Source organism: Panthera tigris, chromosome B4 (assembly GCF_018350195.1).
Source record: "Panthera tigris isolate Pti1 chromosome B4, P.tigris_Pti1_mat1.1, whole genome shotgun sequence".
Lineage (NCBI taxonomy): Eukaryota > Metazoa > Chordata > Mammalia > Carnivora > Felidae > Panthera > Panthera tigris.
The window spans coordinates 349,744-373,839 of NC_056666.1; the positions used below are offsets into that span (position 1 = coordinate 349,744).

Sequence of the window (24,096 nt, forward strand, 5' to 3'; positions counted from 1 at the left end):
AGTGAACTCATAGATCTGTCCTTCTCTAATTTCACTTAGCATAATACCTTCTAGTTCCATCCACATAGATGCAAATGGCAAGTTTCATTCTTTTTGATTGCCGAGTAGTACCCCATTGTGTGTGTGTGTGTGTGTGTGTGTGTGTGTGTGTGTGTGTGTATACATATCACATCTTCTTTATCCATTCATCCGTCAATGGACATGTGGGCTCTTTCCATACTTTGGCTATTGTTGATAGTGCTGCTATAAACATGTGGGTGCACGTGTCCCTTTGAAACAGCACACTGCATCCTGTGGATAAATGCCTAGTAGTGTAATTACTGGGTCATAGAGTAGTTCTATTTTTAGTTTTTTGAGGAACCTCCAGACAGTTTTCCAGAGTGGCTGCACTAGCTTGCATTCCCACCAACAATGCAAAAGAGATCCTCTTTCTCCACATCCTTGCCAACATCTGTTGTTGCCTGAGTTGTTAATGTTGCCATTCTGACAGATGTGAGGTGGTATCTCATTGTGGTTTTGATGTGTATTTCCCTGATGATAAATGATGTTCAGCATTTTTTCATGTGTCAGTTGGCCACCTGGATGTCTTCTTTGGAGAAGTGTCTATTCATGTCTTTTGACTATTTCTTCACTGGATTATTTGTTTTTTGGGTGTTTGATAAGTTCTTTATAGATTTTGGCTACTAACCCTTTATCTGATATGTTGTTTTATCAGATATGTCTTCTCCCATTTCATTGGTTGCCTTTTAGTTTTGCTGGTTGTTTCCTTCGCTGTGCAGAAGCTTTTTACTTTGATGAGGTCCCAATAGTTCATTTTTACTTTGTTTTCCCTTGCCTCTGGAGATGGGTTGAATAAGAAATTGCTGTGGCCCAGGTCAAAGAGGTTTTTGCCGGCTTTCTCCTCAAGGATTTTGATGGCTTCCCATCTTACGTTTAGGTCTTTCATCCATTTTGAGTTTATTTTTGTGTATGGTGTAAGAAAGTGGTCCAGGTTCATTTTTCTGCACGTTGCTGTCCAGTTTTCCCAGCACCACTTTCTGAAGAGACTGTCTTTATTCCATTTGATATTAGTTCCTGCTTTATCAAAGATTAGTTGGTCATACATTTGTGGGTCCATTTCTGGGTTCTCTATTCTGTTCCATTGATCTGAGTGTCTGCTTTGGTGCCATGTATAAATTTTATTTTGTGTCTTTGTAACTTCATACACTAACAATTGTAGTTTTGTAATTCCATGGGAGTTTTTACATTCACTATCCAGCAGTCTGAAAAAAAACAAACTTTAGCTCTCCACTTCCAGAGTTTGGGCTTTTTATGCCTTATCACATTGGCTAGGACTTCTAATACAATGCTAATGTTCCTGATTTTAGGGGAAAAGCTCTCAAAGTGGACCACTGAGTATGAGGTTCCAGCTTTTTTATGTTTTAGCTCAGATTGAATAATTTTCTCAGATTGTCTTCCTAGTTATCTCATGAATGAGCACTGAATCCTATCAAACGCATTTCCTGCATATATGGATACATCATACTATATTATTTTTCTCCTTCATTCTGTTAATATGAATTACACTGTTTTTAAATGATAAAGCAACTGTGTATTCCTGAGCTAAAACATGTTTGGTTAGGATGCACTTTTAACTTAAAAAAAAAAAAATGCTTATTTTGAGAGAGAGGGAGGGAGGGAGAGAACGAACAGGGGAAGGGGGGGGAGAGAGAGAATGAATATCCCAAACTCCAAACTCAGCACAGAGCCCAATGTGGGGCCCATAACCCAAGCCAAAATCAAGAGCTGGATGCTAGACTGACTGAGCAACCCAGGTACTCCTGATGTACTACTCTTTGTATATGTTGCTGCATTTAATATGCTAGTATTTTGCTGAGAATTTCTTTCATGTGGGATACTGGCCTGGATTTTACTTTCTGGGAATTTTTTTTAATGTTTGTTTATTCTTGAGAGACAAAGTAAGACACAGCATGAGCAGAGGAGGGGCAGTGAAAGAGGGAGACACAGAATCTGAAGCAGGCTCCAGGCTCTGAGCTGTCAGCACAGAACCTGATGCAGGGCTCAAACCCATGGACTACAAGATCATGACCTGAGCTGAAGTTGGACACCTAACCAACGGAGTCACCCAGGCACCCCACTTTGAGAATTTTTGTCAGATACTGGCATTTAGGTTATGCTCCTTTCATAAAACATGTTTGACAGTGTTCCATTTTCCTCTTTTCTGAACAAGTTTTTCTAGGATTGGTATTTTTTTCTGTGAAATCATCTGAGCCTAGACATTTTTTTTTTCTCTCTCTCTCCTGTGAAGGTTCTGGATTGTAGATTCACTTTCTTTCTTGTATATACTAAATTACCTTCTTATAATTACCTTCTCCATCCCTGCAGTATTCTTTGTTTTGAAATTAATATTGCTAGATAATCATATAGCCACTTCAGCTCTCCTTTAAGGTTAGTATGGTACAACTTTTCTGTCCTTTTCCTTTTAATCTATTTGTGTTTAAAACATGTTTGTCTCTCTGCCAAAAATAAATAAGCATTAAAAATTTTTTTAAAAAAAGGGAGCATCTGGGTGGCTCAGTTGGTTGAGCATCAGACTTTGGCTCAGGTCATGATCTCGCAGTCTGTGAGTTCGAGCCCCGCGGCAGGCTCTGTGCTGACAGCTCAGAGCCTGGAGCCTGCTTCAGATTCTGTGTCTCCCTCTCTGACCTTCCCCCACTCATGCTCTGTCTCTGTCAAAAATAAATAAACATTAAAAAAAATTTAAAACGTGTTTGTTGTAGGCTACATATAGTTAGGTTTTGTGCTTTAAAAATCCAGTATCATGATCTCTGCATCTTACTTGGGGTGTTTAGACCATTTATATTTATTGAATTACTAATGTGGTCAAGTTTAAATCCATCTTTTTTTATTCATTCCATCTATATTTTTGCACTTCTTTTCAGACTTGTTTTGTATTTAGTATTGCTTTATAGGTGCATTTTATCTCCCTTATTGGCTTATTGGTTTATTACCTGCTTAAAGAAAACAAAATTCATGGTCACTTTTGGGTTTATGGCACACATCTTTACCACAGCCTACCTTCAAGTGATATTATGCCACTTTATGTATGGTATGGAAACCCTGTGACCTTATACTTCCATTTCTCCCTTCCCAACCTCTGGACAGTTGTCATACTGATTTTCACATATGATAAACCTCACCACATATTACCGTTTCTGTATAAGCCATCGATAATCTTCTAAAGAGATTTAAGTAGTGCTAAAAGTCTTATATGTTTACCAATGTAGCTGCCATTTCCAACACTACTCATTTGTTGTACAGATCCAGATTTCAATCTGGTATCATTTCTTTTCTGAAAGGATTTTAATATGTCTTCCTGCGTGGGTATGCTGATGGTAAATCCTCAGCTTTTTTTCCTGTGGCTAAAAAAAGGAGTTAGCCTGCGTTCTTGAAAGATATACCCACTGAGTGTAAAATTCTAGGTTGATAGTTCTTTTCTTTCTGTAAAGATGTCCTCTACTGTCTTTTTCACATCATTTCTGATAAGGAATATGAAATGATCCCTATCATTGTTCCTTTGTATGTAACTTGCCTTTTCCCCCCATCTGGAGGCTTTGAAGATATTCCCTGTAACACTGGTTTTGAGCAATGTAAGCAGTTTCCTTCATGTTATATTGGAGGTAGCTGAGCTTTGAGATTTGTGGGTTTATAGTTCCATCAAAATCAAAATAGTTCTTCATATATTTTTTTCTGGGTACAGACTCCTTCTTCCTCTTTTGGGGACTCCAAGCTTCTTACATTAAGTCACCTAAAGTTACCCCACAGTTCACTGATGTTCTTACCATTAAATTTTTTTCTATGTTTTATTTTGCAAAGTTTCCATTGCTATGTCTTCAAGTTCACCAATACTTTCTTCTGCCATCGATTCCATCATTATATTTTTCATCCCAAATATTGTAGTTTTCCTTTCTAGAAGTTCAATTGGCTTTTTCCCCCTCTTTAACATTCCATGACTCTTCTTAACTTTTTGAATATCTGGAACATAGTTAAAATAACTCTTTTAGTGTCCTTGTCTGTAAATTTAACATCTGCATCAGTTTACTTCAGTTTTGATGGACTATTCTCTCTCCTCACTGTGGTATTTACCTGTTTTGTGTAATTTTTAATAGTATATCAGACATTTATTAAATTTGACCTTACTGGGTGCTGGGTATTTTTTTTAATCCCTATACATCTTCTTGAGCTTTGTTCTAAGTCAAATTACTTGGAAAGAGCTTGATCTTCCTGGTTCTTGCTTTAAATATTTGTTAGGTGGGACCTGACCAGTGCCTCATGAATTATGAGATTCTCAGTGTAGTTGCTGGGAACAAGCAGTATTCACTACAGTCCTTTTGGCTGGTTCTTTCATGGTTTTGAGTACTTTTATAACAGGATTGATGCTGATTGGTGTTCAGAGGGATACTTGAGGATGCTCTACAAACACTTGAGGCAGGTCCTCTGTGAATCCCCAGGGCTCTCCGTGTCTCTCTCCTCTGCAGCACCCTGTCCTGTTACCTGTAGCCACCTTTGTCTCCTCAGACTCAGCTCCATCTCTCCACTCAAAGAGCTCACCAGGCTCTGTCTTCCCTCAGCCCTTGTCTATTATGCCCTGGAAGCTGTCTCAAAGCAGTGACCTGGAGAAATCACAGGGCTAACCTTGCTTGTCTCAAGGCTTTTCCTTCTTTGTTCCCTGGTATCTAGTGTCATGCTTCGTGTATTTGACCATTATTTGCTTGTTTCAGGAGAGAGGATAGATCTGGACCCTGCTATTCCATCTTGGCCAATAGAAGAAATCCCTATCCCTATTACATGTAATTTCCCCCCTCCCTCACTCCTCATCTCTCAGATATGTTTAGGTATAATCTGCATGCAATAAAATTCATCCTTAAGTTTACAGGTTGATTGAGTTTAGCCAATATATAGTCATGTAACCACCATCACAGGACACAGAAAAGTTTCATCACCCCAAAAGTCCCTCCTGCCTCTTTGCAGTCAATTCCTTCCCCTGGCCCTCAACACCTGGCAGCACTGATCTGATTGTTGTGCCTACAGTTTTGCCTTATCCAGGATATCATGTAAACAAACTCAAACTCATATAGTATGCAGACCTCTGTGTCTGGCTTCCCTCACCCAGAAAATTGTTCATGAGGTCCATGCTGTTCCCTGCAGGAGTCTATTCCTCCCATTCAATAATGGAACAATGACAGTAATGATGATGATGATGATGATGATGATGATGATGATGATGATATATGTTGCTGCATAAACAGACTACAACCTGCCCCTTGTCCTCATGTAATAGATATGTAGCTGTTTCCAGGTCTTGATGATTATGAACGAAGCTGCTATATACGTTGTGTATAAGCCCTGAAGAGGATGGATACTGTCACTCCTCTTGGGTGAACACCCAGGAGAGAACTGCTGGGTCATATGGGAAGTCCATGTGCAACCATACAAGAAACTTACAAACTGTTCTCCAAAGTTGCTGCACTGTCCCACACCCCAACCGTGATGCACAAAGACTTCAAAAATTGCCCCAGTCCTTGCCAGCACGTGATATTATTCTCTCTTCTCCTAGTGATCAGTATTGGTAGCAGTTTGCCAAATTTATTTTTGTAAAGAATCAATTTTTAATTGTACTGAGTTTTCCATTTGTCTGTTTTCTATTTAATTCATTTCCACATTTTTATTTTCTGTTTTCAACTTTGGGTTTTAATTTTTTTCTCTTCCCTAGAGTTTTTAAGGTGGAAGCTTAAATAGATTTTAAACTCTCTTCCTCCCTAACACAAACATTTACTGCTGAACACTTCTTTAGGTGCAACCAACAAAATTTGTATGCTATATTTTCATTAACAATCCTTTTAAAGTGTTTCCTAATTTTTCGCATGACTTCTTCTCTCTCTAATTCATGGCTTATTCATAAGTGTGCTAATTTCCAAATATTTCAGGATTTTCTGGCCATCTTCCTATTATTGATTACTAGTTCAATTACATCACAGAGAATATACTCAGTGATTGCAGTCTTTTAATATTCATTGAAAATTGTTTTCTAGTCTTTCTCGGAGAATTTTTCAGGTTTGAAAGAAATGTCAACTCCACAGATGCTGGTGTCTGAGTCTGCTTGGGCTGCCATAACAACATACCACAGACTGTGTGCCTTAACAGAAACTTATTTCCTCATGGTTCTGGAAGCTACAAGCCAGAGACCAAGGAACCGGCAAGGTTGTGCTCTGGTGAGTGCGTTCTTCCAGACTTGCTGACAGCTGCCTTCTTGCTGTGCGTTCACATGGCTTTTCCTTACTGTGTGCGCAGGAGGGTGTAAGCCCTGAGGTCCCCCCCTCTTGTGAGGACACCGACCCTATTAGATTAACTCCCCACCTCTAATGAGCTCCTTCAGCCTTTATTACCTTTTTGCGGGCCCTCTGTTTAAAGTCGTAACGGGGTTAAGGCTTTAACATGTGAATTTTGTGGGGATACAATCCAGTCCATAGAAGTTGAGTACAGTGTTCTTAAACTTCCGTTACATCAGGTTAGGCCACAGTGTTGTTAAAATCGTCTACGTGCTGATTTTTAATGGGAGAGAGATGTAAAGTCTTCAATGATGACTCTGAATTTATCTCCCTTCCCTCTGAATTCTGTCAGTTTTGTTTCACGTATTTTGAAGCTCAGTTTTTGGGTGCACATGCATTTAGGATTTTCGTTTTACTGGTGAATTGACCCTTTAACGATCATGAAATGGACACCCGTTCACTTTTTGGTAACCTTTATGTCTAACACGTTGTTTTTTGTTATGTTTTAAATTCAAGTTAGTCAACATACAGTGTGGTATCTGGTTTCTGGAGTAGAACCCAGTGATCATCTCTTACATATGACACCCAGTGCTTATCCCAGCAAGTGCCCTTCTTAGCGCCCATCACCCATTTAGCCCATCCTTCCACCCACCTCCCCTCCAGCAACCCTGGGTTTATTCTCTGTAGTTAAGCGTCCCTTACGGTTTGCTTCCCTCTCTGTTATTATCTTGTTTTTCCTTCCCTCCCCCTCTTCCTGCACCGCCCCCCCCACCCCCCCGCACCATGTTCATCTGTTTTGTTTCGTCTTTTGCAGACTTTGTGTTTACTTTCAATCTGTCAATACCCTCAAAGTTAAGGTGTGCTTCTTGGAACTACATACAGCTCAATCTTTTTAGCCTGACAATCTCTGCCTTTTAACTGGCCTACTTAATTTACATTTAATGTAACTGTTGATATAACTGTTTCCTGGTCCCTTTTGTTTTTGTTCCTCCTTTCTCCCCCCCCCCCCCCCCCCCCCCCCCCGGCACAGAGTATTTTGGGTATAGCGTTTTATCTGCTCTATTGACCATTGTGTTTTAGTTGTTGAGGTAGACATTAAAGTTTGCATAATTTACCACAACACACCTTCACATACGATTGCTTTATGACAATGAACAGCAGCGTATTTCTGTCTGCCTCCCTGCCTGCCCTGAGGTTTGTTGCCCCACGTGCTGCTTCTACTCAGGCTCAGAGGCCTCAACCGTCTTTTTGTGCGTTGGGTAGTTAATAGTCTTTAAAGAAATGTAAGGTATTTACATATCTATACAGTGATAGAAAAAAGATCACCCATTTACCTGTGTTTACCTTTCCAAGCATTCTTCCCTTCCTCCTACGGGTCTGACCTGCCTCGTGTGATTGCTCTACCTGAGCAACTCGGCCAGACTTTGCTGAGATGATGTCTCTCAGCTTTGCGCTGTCTACAGAATCTGTGGTTTTCTTCCCAAAAGGCACTTTCGCTGGATAAACGGTTTTAGCACTTTAAAGACAGCACTCCACTGGATTCTGACTTGTACTGTTTCTGTCTTTTCTTGTCCTTTATGCACTCTGCCTTCACTTTTAGAGCTGCTTTAACACCATCTCTAATGTTGGCATTTGATGAGGATGCGACCAGGTGTGTTTTTACTTACTTGGACCTCACTGAGATGCTGAGTCTGTAGGTTGACACCTCTCATCAGTCCTCACCATTATCTATTCAAACTGTTCTTTGTCCCATTTCCCTCCCCTGCTGGGATCAGACTACACGGAGTCAGACAACCTGAGGTCACCCCAGAGATCTCAGAGACCGGTCCATTTTGTATCTTTCCTTTTCTCCTTGTCTTTCAACTTGGGAGAGTTTCTACTGATTGGACCTGAAGTTTACTCACTGGCCCTCTCCCCTGCTGCTGGAACCATATGGAATCTTCTGTTCCTATGTCTGCAGCTTACATTTCTAGCATTTCCATTTGCTTTTTTGTAGTTTCTGCCTTTTGGTGATCTCTTCACGCCAGGTGTATACCTTTTCAATTAGATCCTTTAACATACATTTCATAGTTATTTTAGAGCGCTGGTAAATTCCAGCATGTCTGCTCTACTGACCATTTCTTCTTATGGCCACATACTAGATTTCCTTTTCTTTCTGTAGGTCTTTTGGTTTTTTACTGCAAGGCAAGCATTGCATTTAAAAGGCCAGTGGAGACTGAAGTAACAAACATGCTACTCCTGGAAAGGGCACACCCTTCTCTGACCTCGTCTGGGTGTCTCAGTGAGTACGCTGCAGGTGGTCTGGGCTCTCCCAACAGCTCCAGTGAGGTGCCATTCAATGCTGGCTTCATGACAGGGCAGGACCAAGAGTTGGAATCTGAGACTCTGGACACCAGCTTTTTGCCTGATGAGGTGGTTCTCCCTTCTGTCCAGCCTCTCCCCAGCTGTCTCCATTCTGCAGCCCAACATCCAGCCTTTGGAAGGCAAATGTGCCGTGTTTGGTGAAGGCCCAGGGGGCTGAGAGGCACGTGTTCCTGACACACCTCCGTCTTCAGAGGACAAGAGTACTGCACCCAGCAGTGTGGGGCTGCCCAAAGGAAGGTACTCGATTCCTGCTCTCTGCTCAGCCCTCAGTCCCTCTGCTTCCCACCCACTGAAGGCCCACAGCCTCTCAGAGGAAATGGTTTCCCTTCCAGGGCCTCTCCTGAGGTTTCAGAATCCTGTTGCTTTGCTTTTACTGGAGGCCTGAAGAACCTTAGATGATTCTCTCGGCTCTCCTGCCCTGCAGACCCCTCTGGACAGGGCTGGTGCAGGGATGCAGAGTGACAGAGCCGTGCTCCTTGGGATTTTCACCCTCCTCCCCACACTACATGCCACATCAGTGCTCTGGCTGGTCTCTCTGGCGAATTCCTCCTGCCGCTCCTGTGCCAGGATGAAAACTTGGGTCTCTTCTCTCCACAGAGGACTTCGGTTCATTGACGCTTCTGGAAGCTTCAGCTCTCTGATGGATCATAAAACCTTTTAACTTGTATATATTAACCAGATTGTTTTAATTGTTAGGGTTGGAATGTGACTTCTACAGCCAAGTAAAAAATGGAAGCCCAGAGTTCTTTTTAATAAATGTATCTTTTACTAACATCAAGCAGAGCCGGTTTCTGTGGTTGGTATTAAGCACTTGATTGAATCAGAAATTGCTATCAGGAGTGGCCGCAGTGAGAGACTGGCAGGGAAATGAGTGGGTCTGTTAGGACCAGAGGTAGTGAAAATCCAGCTCACGTGCCAGGCCAGACTGTGGCAGTCCGTGCCGCGTACTGACTAACCAGTTAATTAGCTAACTTTCACCAAGGTCAGCAAACCCACGTGCAGAAAAGAAGCCTGCCTGCTTTTGCAGAATTTCCCAGGAACACAGCCATGACCGTTGGCTCACATGCCACCTGCTTCTGCTTGGAGCTATGCTGGCAGAGCAGGGCTGTGCAGACTGGCCATACGGGCCACAGGCCCAGGCTGCCTGCTCTCAACCCTGCAAGACGAAGTGCTATGAAGGCTTCAGGACAGACGGCTGCCAGTCCCCCCAGCGTGAAAGCGTGCAGACTGGGAAGCAGGGCGGCTGTGTCTGTGAGCGCAGCTCAAGTGGAAGGACCAACGAGCTCCTAAGCCCATGTTTCTGGTTCAAGGCATAGGCTACAACCTAGAACTTCCTGTGACTGACAATGCACCAACTCAAGCCAAAGTGAACTGACAGTGAGGTGGTCACAGGTATTCACCCGCAGGTGGACAGCCCATCAGGGTGTCTGGGACCCTACGCTCTCCCTGTGGTTACCCCCAAAGCTCCAGAGTGTCCAGAGGGGAAGACACACGTGGAAAGCGGCAGGTCTGACGCCAACTGCCTGTCACCGTGGTCACTCCATGCCTAGCACACGCCCAGAGCAGCCCTACAGAGGGACGCGTGAATGTGCCTCCCCTGTCCCTCCACCCATGATCTTACAGAGCCCGTCCGTCCGCGGTGGTGGACTTTACAACCTAGCGCCTGGCCTCACTATCAGCAAGGGAAGGGCTACCACCTAGAAATAGCTCAAGTGCCGACGCTTCAGCTCATTTCTTCTTTGGACAGATGGTGGGTGTGTTACTATTGGTTCTAAAAGTGAAAGCCACGTTAGAATTTTTTAGGGGGCAGGCGACATGTAAGAATGGGACAAAGAGTATGTGCTGATTTGGCCAGAGGGATAGGCTGAAATAGCAATCAGTCACCCCTTTTGGCCACCAACCATCTGAACCCTTTTCCTGTATTTGGGGGACCCTCCCCCTACCTTTGGAGCTGTGAGGGATGCAAGGCCCCCGTTCTGTGTAGTAACTAAGAACGGCCCACACTGTCCTCCCCACCACCCCAGAAGCCAGCATGTGACCAGGTAACCGTGTCCACTCACGGCTCCAAAGTCTGAGCTCCCTGCAGACGTGCTGGAAGTTGGGCTGGCATCTAGGACCAGCCGCTCAGTGGTGCAGTTTACAACACCAGTGTCCTCCCAGGAACAGCGCTGGGGCGTGAGCTATTCCTGGGTGCACGGTCCCAACCCAGGTCCTCGAGCTCCTGGGCTGCTTGTGAGCATGAGCCATGGTGTCTTGGTAAATGCATTTTCATTTTAATTGCCAAAGAAGGTTCCTGCTGCGTGGAAATCAGAACACTGACTGGTGCACTGGTAACCAGTACAGTCCGTGGTCTCCAGTGTTCATCTTCATGATCTGGGACAACACAGATCAGCAGGAAAGGGTGTGTGAGTTTCCACTGAATGTGACTAATTCCAGGGAGCATACAACCCCCTACGGCCTCTCGTTTATTTTTATTTTGCTCCATCTAAAAGCACTGGAGGGGGAACAATGAATTGAGAGCTCAAATTAATGAAAGTATTATAGCTATTAATTTTAGTTTGAGAATTACTTAAGATTTATATTGGCCTCTGATCTTCCTGTTTTTTTTTTTTTTTCCTTTCCAACAATCAGTGACTTCACTTTTCATTATCACAGTGGCTGTATTTCTCCTGCGTTTGTGAGTTTTAAGATTTAAGGTTGGCTATAACTGTTACTATTGATTTAGTCCCATACAGCTATCTATAATGAGTTTTCCTCCCAGATAGTTAATTGTTATTTTTCTAAAATATAATAAAGATCAAGGTTTCTGCTTAGGGTGACTTTAAAGTCTTAGAAAAAAGATGACCTCATCTTCCCTCCCTTCTTTCTGCTGGGGAGGAGAATGCTCAGCTTTCTGTTGCAGTGAGCTAAATTTCTTACTCGAATACAACCGAAGACCTTTCAGCTTATACTTCTGACAAGAGCAACTGTGACTGTAGGTGATGTCTTTTTCAAAAGAGGTTAATAAGCACGTGACACTTCCTAACAGCACTAAGCGAAATTTATGTCAAACTTAATTAAACTGAGAAGTCATAATTTGACCTAATGTCCGCTTCTGTCATAGATTTAACAAATCCAATCGTTTTAAAGCTGTTTTTATGGCTAAAGATTCTGGGAAATGTCATCTCTAAGTATAAAAAATGGCACATACTTCTGCGTTTCTTTCTTGTCTGCAATATACCAGTATTTCGTGTAAAATCCAAGGCAGCCACACTTAATTCTATGGGTCCATTCTGCCACCACTGAGCTAGGACGTGGAGCTCAAGGGGGATGTGCCAAAACAATTAAAGTGGCAGGTCCTGCCTCGGAACAATAAGCGGGTAAATAAATCACTTGGCTTCTGAGACGGAAGTGCTGAGTCAACAGCATGGAAATTATACCTCAATTTTCTATTTTTATGACGGTCTCACGTCGAAATTTTTTATACTTGCCCATTTGTATATTTGACAATGATACATCTGTCAATCTTCCTGATTTGTCTTAAATCATGCAGGGCTTCATGCAGCAGTGTAAGCAAGCGGCCAGCACTGCTCTGAGCTGCCCAGACGCCTTCCCCGTAGGCCCCCCACCCCCACAGCAACAGACTGGAACGCTTCCCTCAGCGGCCTCCTACCCACAAAAACACGGCTTTCACAGTGCGCGACTCAGGTCGCACGAAACAGCGGGTCTGCCTTACGACACTAGAGAGGAGGACACCATTAGAAACAACTCAGGTTCTCCTGGTGTTCACTGTCCGAGCCTGCTTGGATCATGTGGTCCGTGAGCAGTGAAGGCCCTGTCTCTACCTCCCTGCTGGGTCGACGGGGGACGTTCACTTAACTTGTCTGAGCCTCAGTCTCCTCCATCTGAACAAAATGATGAACTCACCCCCAGTGAGGTGTGGGGAGATCCCACCAGATGCCACCTGAACCGCAGGGCCCAATACTCTGGTCAGAGAACGCTTGTGTCCTGAGGGTGAACGTCTTCTCTCCTAAGTTGCAGGCCCGGGACCTGCGACCTGAGCTAACTACACTGAGGGACGGGGAACCCTTGATTCTCGCTGGCAAGGGAGAGCTACAGCCAGGCCATGGCTTCGGTCTGGTGGACACTCACGCCATGGGCTCACTGCGGAGGGGACTCATCGTTGCCACAGAACTACTTCACACCGGAGGCTGGACTCTTAACGAAAAACCGCGCCTGGTTTCTCCAAAGTGATTGGTATCTGCAGCTAAAGGGATCGAATTCTGGCCTTTTGATAAGGTTGAGTCAGCTCTGAGCATCAGCTGTGCGACCACACGAGATGCTGCGCTGGGCTGAGTCCCTCACTGACTGCGGGACCAGAAGCTGTTCACAGACAAAGGGATAAGCCGTGGCAGAAAGCGTCAGGTGTGAGGGGTGAAGTGCCACGGGAGGTCAGAGCAAGGAAAATACTTCCAGCTCGAGGACTCAGAGGGCCACGGAGAGAGGTTTTTGTCACATGAAGATGGCAGAAGTGCAGTCAGGCCAAGAACAGCACGAGTCGCGGTGTCCTTGAGTAAAAGCATCAGACTCTATGGTGGAGAATGGCCTTCAGTGTAAAAGTGCAGAGTTGGGAGGGATGCTTGGGGCTAGATGACAAGAGTCAGAGCGCCATCCATGAAAACCATTCTTGCAAAGTAAAAACGATCCCCTACCCTGTATCTCCATGTAACATTAAGATCCCACTTTAGTCTGCAGTCATAAAAACCTGCCCACCGTGTGACTCGGCCTTCCCCCGAAGAGCAGGGACCCCTTCTGAGAGTGGCAGGTGTCCCCACAGAACATGGCCCCCGTGACTGCACAGCCGAGGCCCCACCCTGTCTGGCAGTGTCCCTCCCCACCCACTAGGCACCTGGCAGAGGGGAGGCTCCTTCCCGCTCCCGCCGGGGCTGGTCTAGAGGACGATGCGCCAACCGGCAGGCCCACAGTGAGGACGGCCATCAGTCCTCCTGAGAAGGCGTGCCAGACAGTAACGCGTCAGTGGAAGACAAGCGTCCCCGCTCAGTGACTGCACGTGTGCTGCTGGTTCTGCCAGTTCTGCTCCAAGGGGAAAACTAAAACGCCCAACGCCTTTACACACTCAAGTCCACAGTATTTGGAACTGAGGGAGGATTACAGCTTTTTGTGCTTTTGATAGTTTTACACCAAGGCATTAATGGTATTACTTCTGGGTAAATGGAATTATGGACTTAATCATTTATTTACCGGCTAATCTGTATTTTCTGTTTTTCTGAAATACTCCTTTATAAAAATACTCAATCCGTAAGAAATTCAGAAACGTTCAGGGTATTTCCCTTATGTGTGTAAACATTCATAAACTTCAGTGTTGTGTGTCTGACAAATCTCATTAGGCACTTGTGGGTCAAGCCCTACAGAAACGCCGTAGGAGCGGGAGCCATGGGTGTCCCCTCGGACCGTGGGCTCTGCTCGCAGCCGTCCCCCACGCCTGCTGTAACCTGTGCTACGACTCATGGAAAACTAATGTTTCCACTGACCGGCCCTGCCTCAGGCTTCTGCCTCTCTGGCTTCCTGGGGCACTCTGCTGAGATACCACCTGCTGGGGGCGGGGGGGGGGCCTTCTTTGACTCCCGTGTCCAAGTCGCTTCACTCACTGAAAAAGCCTCTGCATGTTCACTCTGTACCTCACTGATTATAAGGAAATGCCCAATGAGGGCAGTCTGACTCAGGTGACTCAAGGCTCCTTGCCGTCTGGGGGCCCTCCCTTGAGCTGCAGGGACACTGCTGTGTGTGAAGGTGGGGTGCTGCCTCCTCAAAGCCAGAAAACCCCTCCATCCTGAAGCATACGTGGCCCCACGTGTTTTGGCAAGGGACCATGAGCCTGCATTGCTTTTTAGGATACGCTTGATCTCTGCCGACTTTCACTGATACTAACCATTCAGAAAAAGGAAAAGTGGCTGAAAATGAGTTGAGAATAAAGCAAACAAACAAGTGGAAAAAAACGTAAAATGTACGAGAATATTTCAAGATGCTGCCAAGATTCCAAACTAGCACCATGCCCACGATGGCAATGCCCCTCTGGATGTAGTAGAAAATTAGAAAAGAAAAAAAGAAAGAAAGAAAGAAAGAAAGAAAAATCCATCTGCAGCTAATGTTTCTGAAGCAATCACATCACCAGTCACATGGTAAGAGGCCCTCCTTGGCCAATATCCGAGGCAGAGCAGCACCCAGAGCGCCGGTGAGGACGCGGCCGCCCCAGAGCTTTCTGAGGTCACCCGTGGGGGTGACTGTGAGCAACCACCTCTGGGGTCAGAAATGCAGGACAGTGGGTGGGCAAGTCGGGAGGAGACCTGTGTCAACATGCCCCCTTCCAGCACCTGCTGTGACTGGCGTTTCTATCTCTCGATATGTTCGAGGAACAAAGTCTACAGCTGTGCCCTGTGATGCAATTCCTATGTGGCTTCCCTGTCCTCGTGTTCAGGCAGCCCTGACCTGGTACAGAATCTCCATGGACGGGTGTGCCAGTGTTCAGGGTTCAAAGAAAGAAAGGAATAGTGAGGATGGTCACAGGTGGGCTTTTAGCCACAGTTGCCACAAGAGTATCTTACGAGGACTGCCTCACACCTATGCCACAGAGGTGCGGCCAATCACGACTGATCACTTCCAGACTGCCATCCCAGCAGCCAATTCCCAAGTCTGCTAAAGTACCTGGCATTCTTCCTACAGAAATTACTGCCTGTACAGGATTTCTTGCCACAATGAAACCTGTGTCTAGTATGGCATCTTTACAAAGCTTGACTTCAGGAGTCTGGGCCAACGGCTACTCACGTTAACAAAAGTTAAACTGTTTCGTACAGAATAAGTTCTACGAATGCTAGTTATGAGTCATGGCTACTGACAAATGCAGAGTGAAAAAAAAGAAAAAGAAAAAAACCACAAACAAGTGTGTACCAATCACATGCATTTGATTAAAGCGTGTCTTGTACGCGTAGCTCAGCGTCGGCCAAGGAGACTACCCCCACTACTCTGTGTGCCTGACATTTACAAGTCACTCTGACTGGGGCACTTAGGGATCCATGAACCCACCTGCAAGCAAATGGCCAGGTTCACTCTGCAGCCGAAGGAGGTGCTCACGGCCCGCGGGTGGAGACCCAGGTCTTTAAAGAGCTTTGAGAAAGACTGGGTGAGCGCTATCCGAGGCCGCTCCTCTGCCACGACCACACAGGTCCGCACGCGGGACAAGTCCAGGCCCCGTGCCTAGAAGCAAGGACAGCGGTGAGACGTCAGCCTTTCAGGGCTCAAGGGTGTGACCTTCTCAACCAGATGGGTGGAAGTCACACACACTCCACACAGATACTCATTCCCAGGGGCTGGTGTCCACGCTGCTAATTAAACTGTCCTAGGACATGCGCGTGGAAAAAGAAATCATTCAGGTACCAGATTATCAAAGACGCCACTAGAAACAGATCTTAAAAACCAGCAAGATGCAGCAGCAAGGAGCACGAGGAGGCCAAGCAAGGTCCTGGACAAAGTAATTAAGGGACAGGGTGTGCGGAAGCAAGGAAGCACCTGGATACACGCCCGTAAGACACGGATACACAGCAGCACACGCTGCCCACGAGTGAGAAACCCTATGTTTAACGTAACAGTGGAAAAGACACATTCCTTCTGGGTCCCAGGAGACTTAAAAGGTTACGCCAAATTCTCACGATTAAGAATGTCTGAGCACACCTCAGTTCTGCGCCAAATCCAGTGAACTGCCTCGGAGGAGGGCCTCCCATGAGGGGAGCACGAGACTCTGTGCGGAGGGCGCTTCCCGGCGGGGCTGGGGGCCCGCGGGGTGGAAGGAGCCGCGTTTATGTGGGAGGCGGCTGGCAAACGATGGTCTCCAGCAGAACATGAGCAGTGGGAGGACGTGCGGCACAGGCAGAGCCACGCAGCCCTCCCGGACCCCCCCGCCCCGCACAGTGGCCTGAGCACAGGGCACGGACACAGGCTCCTGAACAGGCAGGAGACACCAGCTCAGGTCACTCTGGCACCGGGAGCTCGTGCACAGATAGGACCTCACAGACAAAAATCACACGGAAAACATTAAAACTGGGTGATACCAACGATCATTTACACAGTTGCGTGTTTGGGGCGGCAGCGCAGCCCGCGTCTCGAGATGGCGGACCTGGATGGAGCCAGACATTCCAAACAGGGCTCCAAAATTTATTAAGTGTAAGAACTTGCTAACGGTGCCTAATTTCTCTGTCACGTAAGTGTCTTCATCTTTAAAATGGAGACAGTAGTTTCCATTTCACACACCCATTGTAAAGGTTAGATGAATCAACACGTAAAGTGCTTAGAAAGCACTCAATTGTGTCATCATTCGTGAAAGGTACTCCATGATTTTATAAAACAATACGGGTGGATGTAAGTGATAAGTAGGTCTTACAAATTTCTTTTCCTATATATATTTATAATTTTAAGAAACTACACCTTTATTTACATAACTTAATGTGAATGTTATCTCGTATTTCTTTTCTTGTTTAAGCTTAATGCATTAGTTCTAAACAGGAAAACAAAATTCAGGATATAAACGTATTACGTAAGTATTTATATATACTTACTTATATATACAGACAATTTATGTACACCCATGCACTCACACATACACGATATAACCTATATATACAAAAAAAAGATATAAGCAATGGATACTATCAGAATATAAATCAACACAGGTGTATGACTATTCTCTCCTCTCTCCTTACTTGGATAATGACTACTTCATTTACCATGAAAATATGTCTATCAAAATGTTATTGGTTTAAGTGGAAGGAAATGCTAATATTTTGATTAGGATGCACACCTATAAATCAGGGTGATCGAGGAAAAACAAAAAGGAACAGCTAAATTCAAATTATCACTTGAACACCAGCATCACAGTAAAATTAACTCCACTGAACAAGGGAATTCACCAACAGAAGAAAAGGCAATTTAGGGCCTTTCAGGCAGACCTAATGGAATCACAGACATCAGTGCCATACACCCTGACCTATAACTCTTGGTGGCAGTGGGAAATCATCTTCTAAACTAAGGTTTTCACATGAAATCAGTCTTGGAAGCTTCCGGTGACAGCGGATTACACCTCGGTTTTTGTGGACAATTGTTTTAGCACCAGCAAACCCTCCCCATGCCCTCTGACAGCGAGCTTCCCTAGGATGCTGGCAGGTGTTCCCCTGGAAGCCGGGTGACAGGCTGCTTACCTTGAGTGATTCTGTCTGTGAGCCCAGCCCCTTGGTACAAAGTTCCATCACTGAATAGGAGCAGAACGTGTCCCGGACTTTGTACTGACTCACGGCAAGAAGCCACAAGGCAGGGTTGGTTTCCAGCTCAGAAGGCGGGATGAGAATGGACTGGTGCCCAGAGTACACGCTGCAGAGACAGACAGAGGGGCCGGGTGAGCAGGGGGCCGCAGACATGCACTCGGCCCTCCAGGTTTGCAAACACAAAATGAAAGCGAGCTCACGGAGACACAAAAGAACTATAGGAATCATGGTTCAGTGGCTGCCTTTTTGAGCACTCGTCTGAAAATGTAAAAGCGGAGAGGCTGTTACATTTCTCCCAAAGCCGCTACGTTAGCAAAATGTAGGAAACGTGGGGATGAATTTATAAAACCGTATGCTTTCTTTAGCGGAGCGTCTAATCAAGTCCTTTGTCCATTCTTCTTAGGTCATCTCTAGGCCCAACGTGGAGCTTGAACTCATGACCCTGAGATCAAGAGTCACACACTCCACTGATGGCGCCTCCAGGCCCCTTGTCCATTTATTTTTCAACTGGCTTTTATTGCATTACTGATTGAGGAATTTTAAACCCCAGTATGTTGAAACCAAAATTCAAGACGTATGAGAGTCATCCGACGGTGAGTAATTCACATGCACACACACGCTGTCGTAAAGCTGCGCGGCTTTCTCTTTTACTTCATTACTTAGCAGTAACCTGTAAGCTGGGAATGTTCCTTAATCTGATCGCCTAGGAAGGAACAGCACAGTGAGTAAAAGAGAGCACCGCCATACTTCGTTTCAACAACCATACGCCATTCACTATGTGCACACACGCTGTATCGGCTGCACTCGGGCATCTCCGAGCTCACTCAACTGCCACTGTTACTTTGGTGAGTAACAAAGTCCCACGTAAACCAATCTTTCCTTTCAAATGAGAGTACTTCCTCCAAGGAGGAACAAATACTGACTCGAGAGAGTGGGGGGAAGCGTGTGGAGGAAACCCCACATCAGGAGCCGTGGCCCCACCACATGCCTGGGCATGCCAGCGGAGAAGTGAAAATCATAAGCAAGAACTTAACAAGTAACTGATCTAACCTTTGGATGCATTAGAATCAATACCACTTAAAAGACCCTTTTTTGCTTCAGAAACCGCCTTAGTCCATCGCTACGTACCCCTCCGACGGTCCTTCAGGAAGGACCCGCTGTGATGCAGTGTGACGACTAAGGGGCTGCCTGGCAGCTGCCAGGGCTCAGGATAGCATGACCCCCCCACCTTGACCTGTGACCTCTCTACCCTTCACAGGTGTGGCCCCCACACCTTTCTGCTAATGCCAACCCCTGACAGCTTTCAGAGGTCATACACTGCCAATAGATGGGTTCTCAAGGCAGATCCCACAAATCTTACATCCAAGACATGTGTTTAGAAACTGCTCATTAAGGGAAGACAGGATATGTAACTACATCTGAACACAGTGACATCTGTGCGGAGAAGCAAACACACACGCCAAAGTACCAGCACAGGTGGCACACATAAGTGGGACGAGGGGTGTTTTTCTGGCCCTTTATTATTTTCTAGAATACTCTCATTCATTTCTATAGAATGTAACACACACGCACACACGCGTGATCTCTAACCCGGAAACATCCAATCATACGTTTCTTATCAAGATGACAAACCACGGGAAGCTGGGAGTACTTCAGTACTTCTAATGGACAACTATTTATCACAACATGAGTCGACAACCAGCGTGTGTGGGAAGACAACCTAAGTGTTATTTGAGGAAGGAGGCGTGATAGCCAAGTGGGAGCAATTTTTTTTTTGAGAGAGACAGAGACAGAGAGCACACGGGGGAGGCACAGAGAGAGTCCCAAGCAGGCTCCATGCTCAGCACAGAGCTGGACTCTGGGCTCAATCCCACGACCTTGGAATTGTGACCTGAGCCAAAACCAAGAGCTGGATGCTCAACCGACTGAGCTACCCAAGTGCCCCAAGTGAGAGCAGATTTTTAAGAGATAAGTTTATTAATGAGAACGTTTGGATCTTTCTCAATCCTTCCGAGTCAGTATGAGAATAGACACTCTGTATTTAAAGGGTTAACCAAAAGTGGGACTAGAATCAGAACCAGTTCCGAGCTGATTTTAGATGAGATTTCAAGAGCTCTGAGGATCCACTACTGTTCTTAGTAACCAGGAGAAAAGAATAGCATACCCACAACTTTGAAGTTTCCTTTGAAATCCTGCTGATGGGGAAGTTTCGCTGGGCACGCGGTGACACAGAGCGAGTGGCACACCCCAGTGGGTCCCTAGTTAAGGTGCAGTAAGTTACTTCTATAGTCAATGTCACAAAGTCACTGAGGACCCACTCTGATGATTATAGTGCTCCGAATTCCTGTAAGATTTGTCCTTGGGAAGCTAACTTAGGTCATTAAACATATTACTCGGGAGATCAAATAACATCACCACAAACCTACCTGCATTACGAAGCCCAGGCACCCCGTCCCTGCAGCTGCTTACAAGTTGTCCACTACAACTGCAGGTAGCAACCCATCACACATTTCTGTACAAATGTGGCCTAGAGTTTGCAGTCTGTGAAAACAAACTTTTCCAGCAGTTCTCCTATACAGAACTGAGATTCTTTAAAATGAAAGTTTCCCTCTGGTTTAGGAAGTTGGCATGTCTTGTGCTCTCACTTTTGGGGCCTATTGCGCGATTTTCAAAGTAACCTTCCAAGAATTACACACTTGGGGTCTGACACCAACCAAACGTCCCCCCTTGCTGTACTAATACATCTAAGGGCCCAATGATACCACCGACCACTCTTAGACATGTTTTCCCAGCGGCCATGAGGCACAGCGCTCTCCTCTCTGCTGCCAAGACCCTTTCCTAGAGGCGGGAAGCCCCTGAAAATGGGGACACGTAGCAGGAGGGCACTGCCAAGTGGCCTGACTTGATGGAAAGTGATGTTTTGTTCGGCAACTCTGGGCACAGTCTTACTTTCTGTCCCTTGTATCACAGAGCTCCAGAATCAACTCACACACACCTGCTGTTCTCTGAATTACAGCCTTTCTTGGGAGATAATGTGTTAATTCCAGTCAAAAGCCTCCAGGCAGCATGAAACAGGAAGAAATAAAAATAATGGAAAAGGTACCTCCATGAAATTAACATTAGAAGAACCTGAGGGGCAAAACTGGGATCAAATATGGGACCATACACCAGCCAATAGCCTAAGATCTAATGAGCCTGCACATTACGAACCTCATAAATGATAATTATCCACTAGGAAGCAAGCATCTCACTTCTTGGAGAAGTGATGGGGCACAGTTTTCTGTTAACAGCAAATGTTATTCAACCTGTTCATGAATCAGGCTTAATAATACAACTTAACTAATTTCCCTGCATGATTTTTATTGCAGCTCAAATTTACACGGTGGCTGTTTCTCACCAAGGACGTTTACGTTTTCAGTGCCAGGTTCCAAACACGGTCAGTGACGTTTGAGCCACACATCTTAGGGAATCACAATGCAGGTAAAACTTTATGATGATATTCCTTTTAATGATGGCAATTTATCATTTCCATACTGTTCCCAGGGTTTTATTTTACAAATACTATTGTAGGGAGATTCAAATGCAGAAAATTAAATACAAAGCACCCATGAGTACTTTTCTCAAGAATACACATCAGGACAAGTGATCTGCTTCATCTGAACCATTCACACATGAAAGAGCTGGGTCCCTGTGCGGAATTCAAAGCTAGAGAATGCCAAGCACACTTATGAAAATTAAGTACAGCTCACCGTTCTCCTCATTCCCACAAGTAGGATGGAAGTCAACATTAAGAAAATAATGACATCTTGATAACAGAGGACAGACAGGAAGCCCGACTCATGAATTTTTTATATGCCCTTTCCTTGCTCAGTCCAGCAGATGCTGATGAACGGTTTCATCTACTAGCCAGCACTGACGTCTTGGCGGTAGCCACAAATACTTCCGAAACAGACCTACGTGATAGCAGGTTGCTTATACTGAAGACGTTTAACCTCTGAGAATTTCTGGAACCTGAAAAATTCTAGTTTAGATCTGAACTTCCAAGAGAACAAGATGGTTAAAAAGACACATGGGGGTAAAAAAAAAAAAAGTTTAAAAAAAGGAGGGGGGGCTCAGTTAGCTATCACAACTCGGGCACTTGGAGCATGGCAGACGCGGGGCGTGACGACACACAGCGCCCTGCGGGCTACCGTCTCGTGCTCTTCAGTTATCCTGATGACGGGCGGTCTTCTTCTTTAAACAGTTTCACTTAGGTATAAAGCACGTACCATAAATCCACTCACTTGAAGCACGGAATTGAAAGGATTTTACTAAACTTGCAGCGTTGTAGAATTATCACCACAACGCAGTTTGAGAACACTTCCATCACACACATGTATGGCTTGGGTCCACCTGGCTCGATCGTCCTTTGACCCCAGCCCCAGTTGACTACTGTCCCACTTTCTGCCTCCATAGACTTGTCTTCTCCACACATTTCGTGTAAATGGCGTCCTATGATACAATCGTGTGATACGTGGTATTTGGAGCCTGGCTTCTTAGTGTGACGTTTTGACGTTTATTCACACCGTAGCTGTATTCCATCACGGGATACGACCAACACTGTCCATCCAGCAGCTAGGACGTGTGCACTGCTTCTTTTCCTCTTTTTTATGAAGGCCGCTACGGACATCAAGTCTCTGTGTGTTTTTCCTTCTCTTTGGTAGACGCCTAGGAGTGGAATTGCTGGGTCATGTAGCGAATTTATACTTAATTTTTAAGAGCATGCCAAACTTAAAAATTTCACCATTTTACATTCCCATCAACAACATATGAGAATTCCAGTTTCTGAACACCCTTGATTATTGTTGCTCTGTAGTGCAGTTCTGAAACTGGAAAACAGAAGCTTTCCAACCTTGTTATTTTCTGGGGTTTGTGGCTGTATCTGCTCCAGTGGGTATGAAGTGTCAGCTCACTGGTTTTAATTTGTATTTTCCTAATGAATGTGAAACATCTTTTCATGCGCTTATCGTCACTTGTGTATTTGTGGTGAAATATCTATTCAAACCTGTTGCCCGTTTTTAAATTCATGTTGCATGTTTTCTTCTGGAGTTTTAAGAGTTCGTTTTGTATCTGTTTGGAAGGACTGCATCAGGTTATGATTTGCAAATACTTTCTCCCAGTGTGTGGTTTGTCTTTCCAACTTTCTATCAAGTGCCATTTGATGTGCCCAAGTTTTTAATTTTACCGAAGCCACATTTACCAATATTTCTTTTATGTATTGCCCCATATCTAAGAACTCTAACTTGAGATTATAAAGATTTACTGATTTGTCTTCTTCCAAAAGTTTTAGTTTTTACATTAAAGTCTGCAACCTATTTTGAATTTATTTATATGATGCAAAATAAAGTTTAAATTAATCTTTTTACAGGTGAATGCCCAATATTCCCAAACATCGTTTGTTGAAAATGCTACCCTTTTATCACTGAACTGTCTTTGCTGAAAAATGAAGTGACCATATGCAACAGGGCTATTTCTGGACTCTCTATTGTGTTTCATTGACTATTTTTCCTGTATCTACCTTCCTACCTACCTTTCTGCCAGTATAACACTGTCCTGGCTACTATAGTAAGGGTTGAACACGGAAAGTCTGAGTTTTCCAACTTTGTTATCCTATTCCAAAATTGTTTTAGATATTGTGGGTTCTTCCTTTATATTTTAGGACAATGTCAATTTCTGCAAAACAAAAAATATGCTGAGATTTTTGACAGGAATTTCATCAAATCTCTAAACCTATTCGCAAAGAATTTCCATTTTAACAATATTAAAACTTTTAATCCATGAATATCAACTATCTGAATGCTTTTAAAGACACATTTGATCTTAAAAATATTTTGAAACAAGGGCGCCCGGGTGGCTCAGTCAGTTAAGCATCTTACTCTTGGTTTCAGCTTGGGTCATGATCTCATGGTTCGTGAGTTTAAGCCCTGCATCGGGCTCCACGCTGACAGTATAGAGCCTGCTTGGGATTTCTCTCTCTCTCTCTCTCTCTCTCTCTCTCTCTCTCTGCTCCTCCCCTGCTTGCATGCACTCTCTCTTTCAAAATAAATAAACAAATG

General features: G+C 44.8%; 1 protein-coding gene across 1 annotated transcript in view; it reads right to left on the minus strand.

Annotated features, from left to right (window-relative positions):
- DIP2C (disco interacting protein 2 homolog C) overlaps positions 1 to 24,096 on the minus strand; it is a 412,351-nt gene that overhangs the window by 35,326 nt on the left and 352,929 nt on the right. Inside the window, 2 exon segments of the mRNA XM_042990907.1 lie at positions 15,774 to 15,944; positions 17,939 to 18,107. Of these exon segments, the coding sequence (XP_042846841.1) occupies positions 15,774 to 15,944; positions 17,939 to 18,107 (340 nt within the window).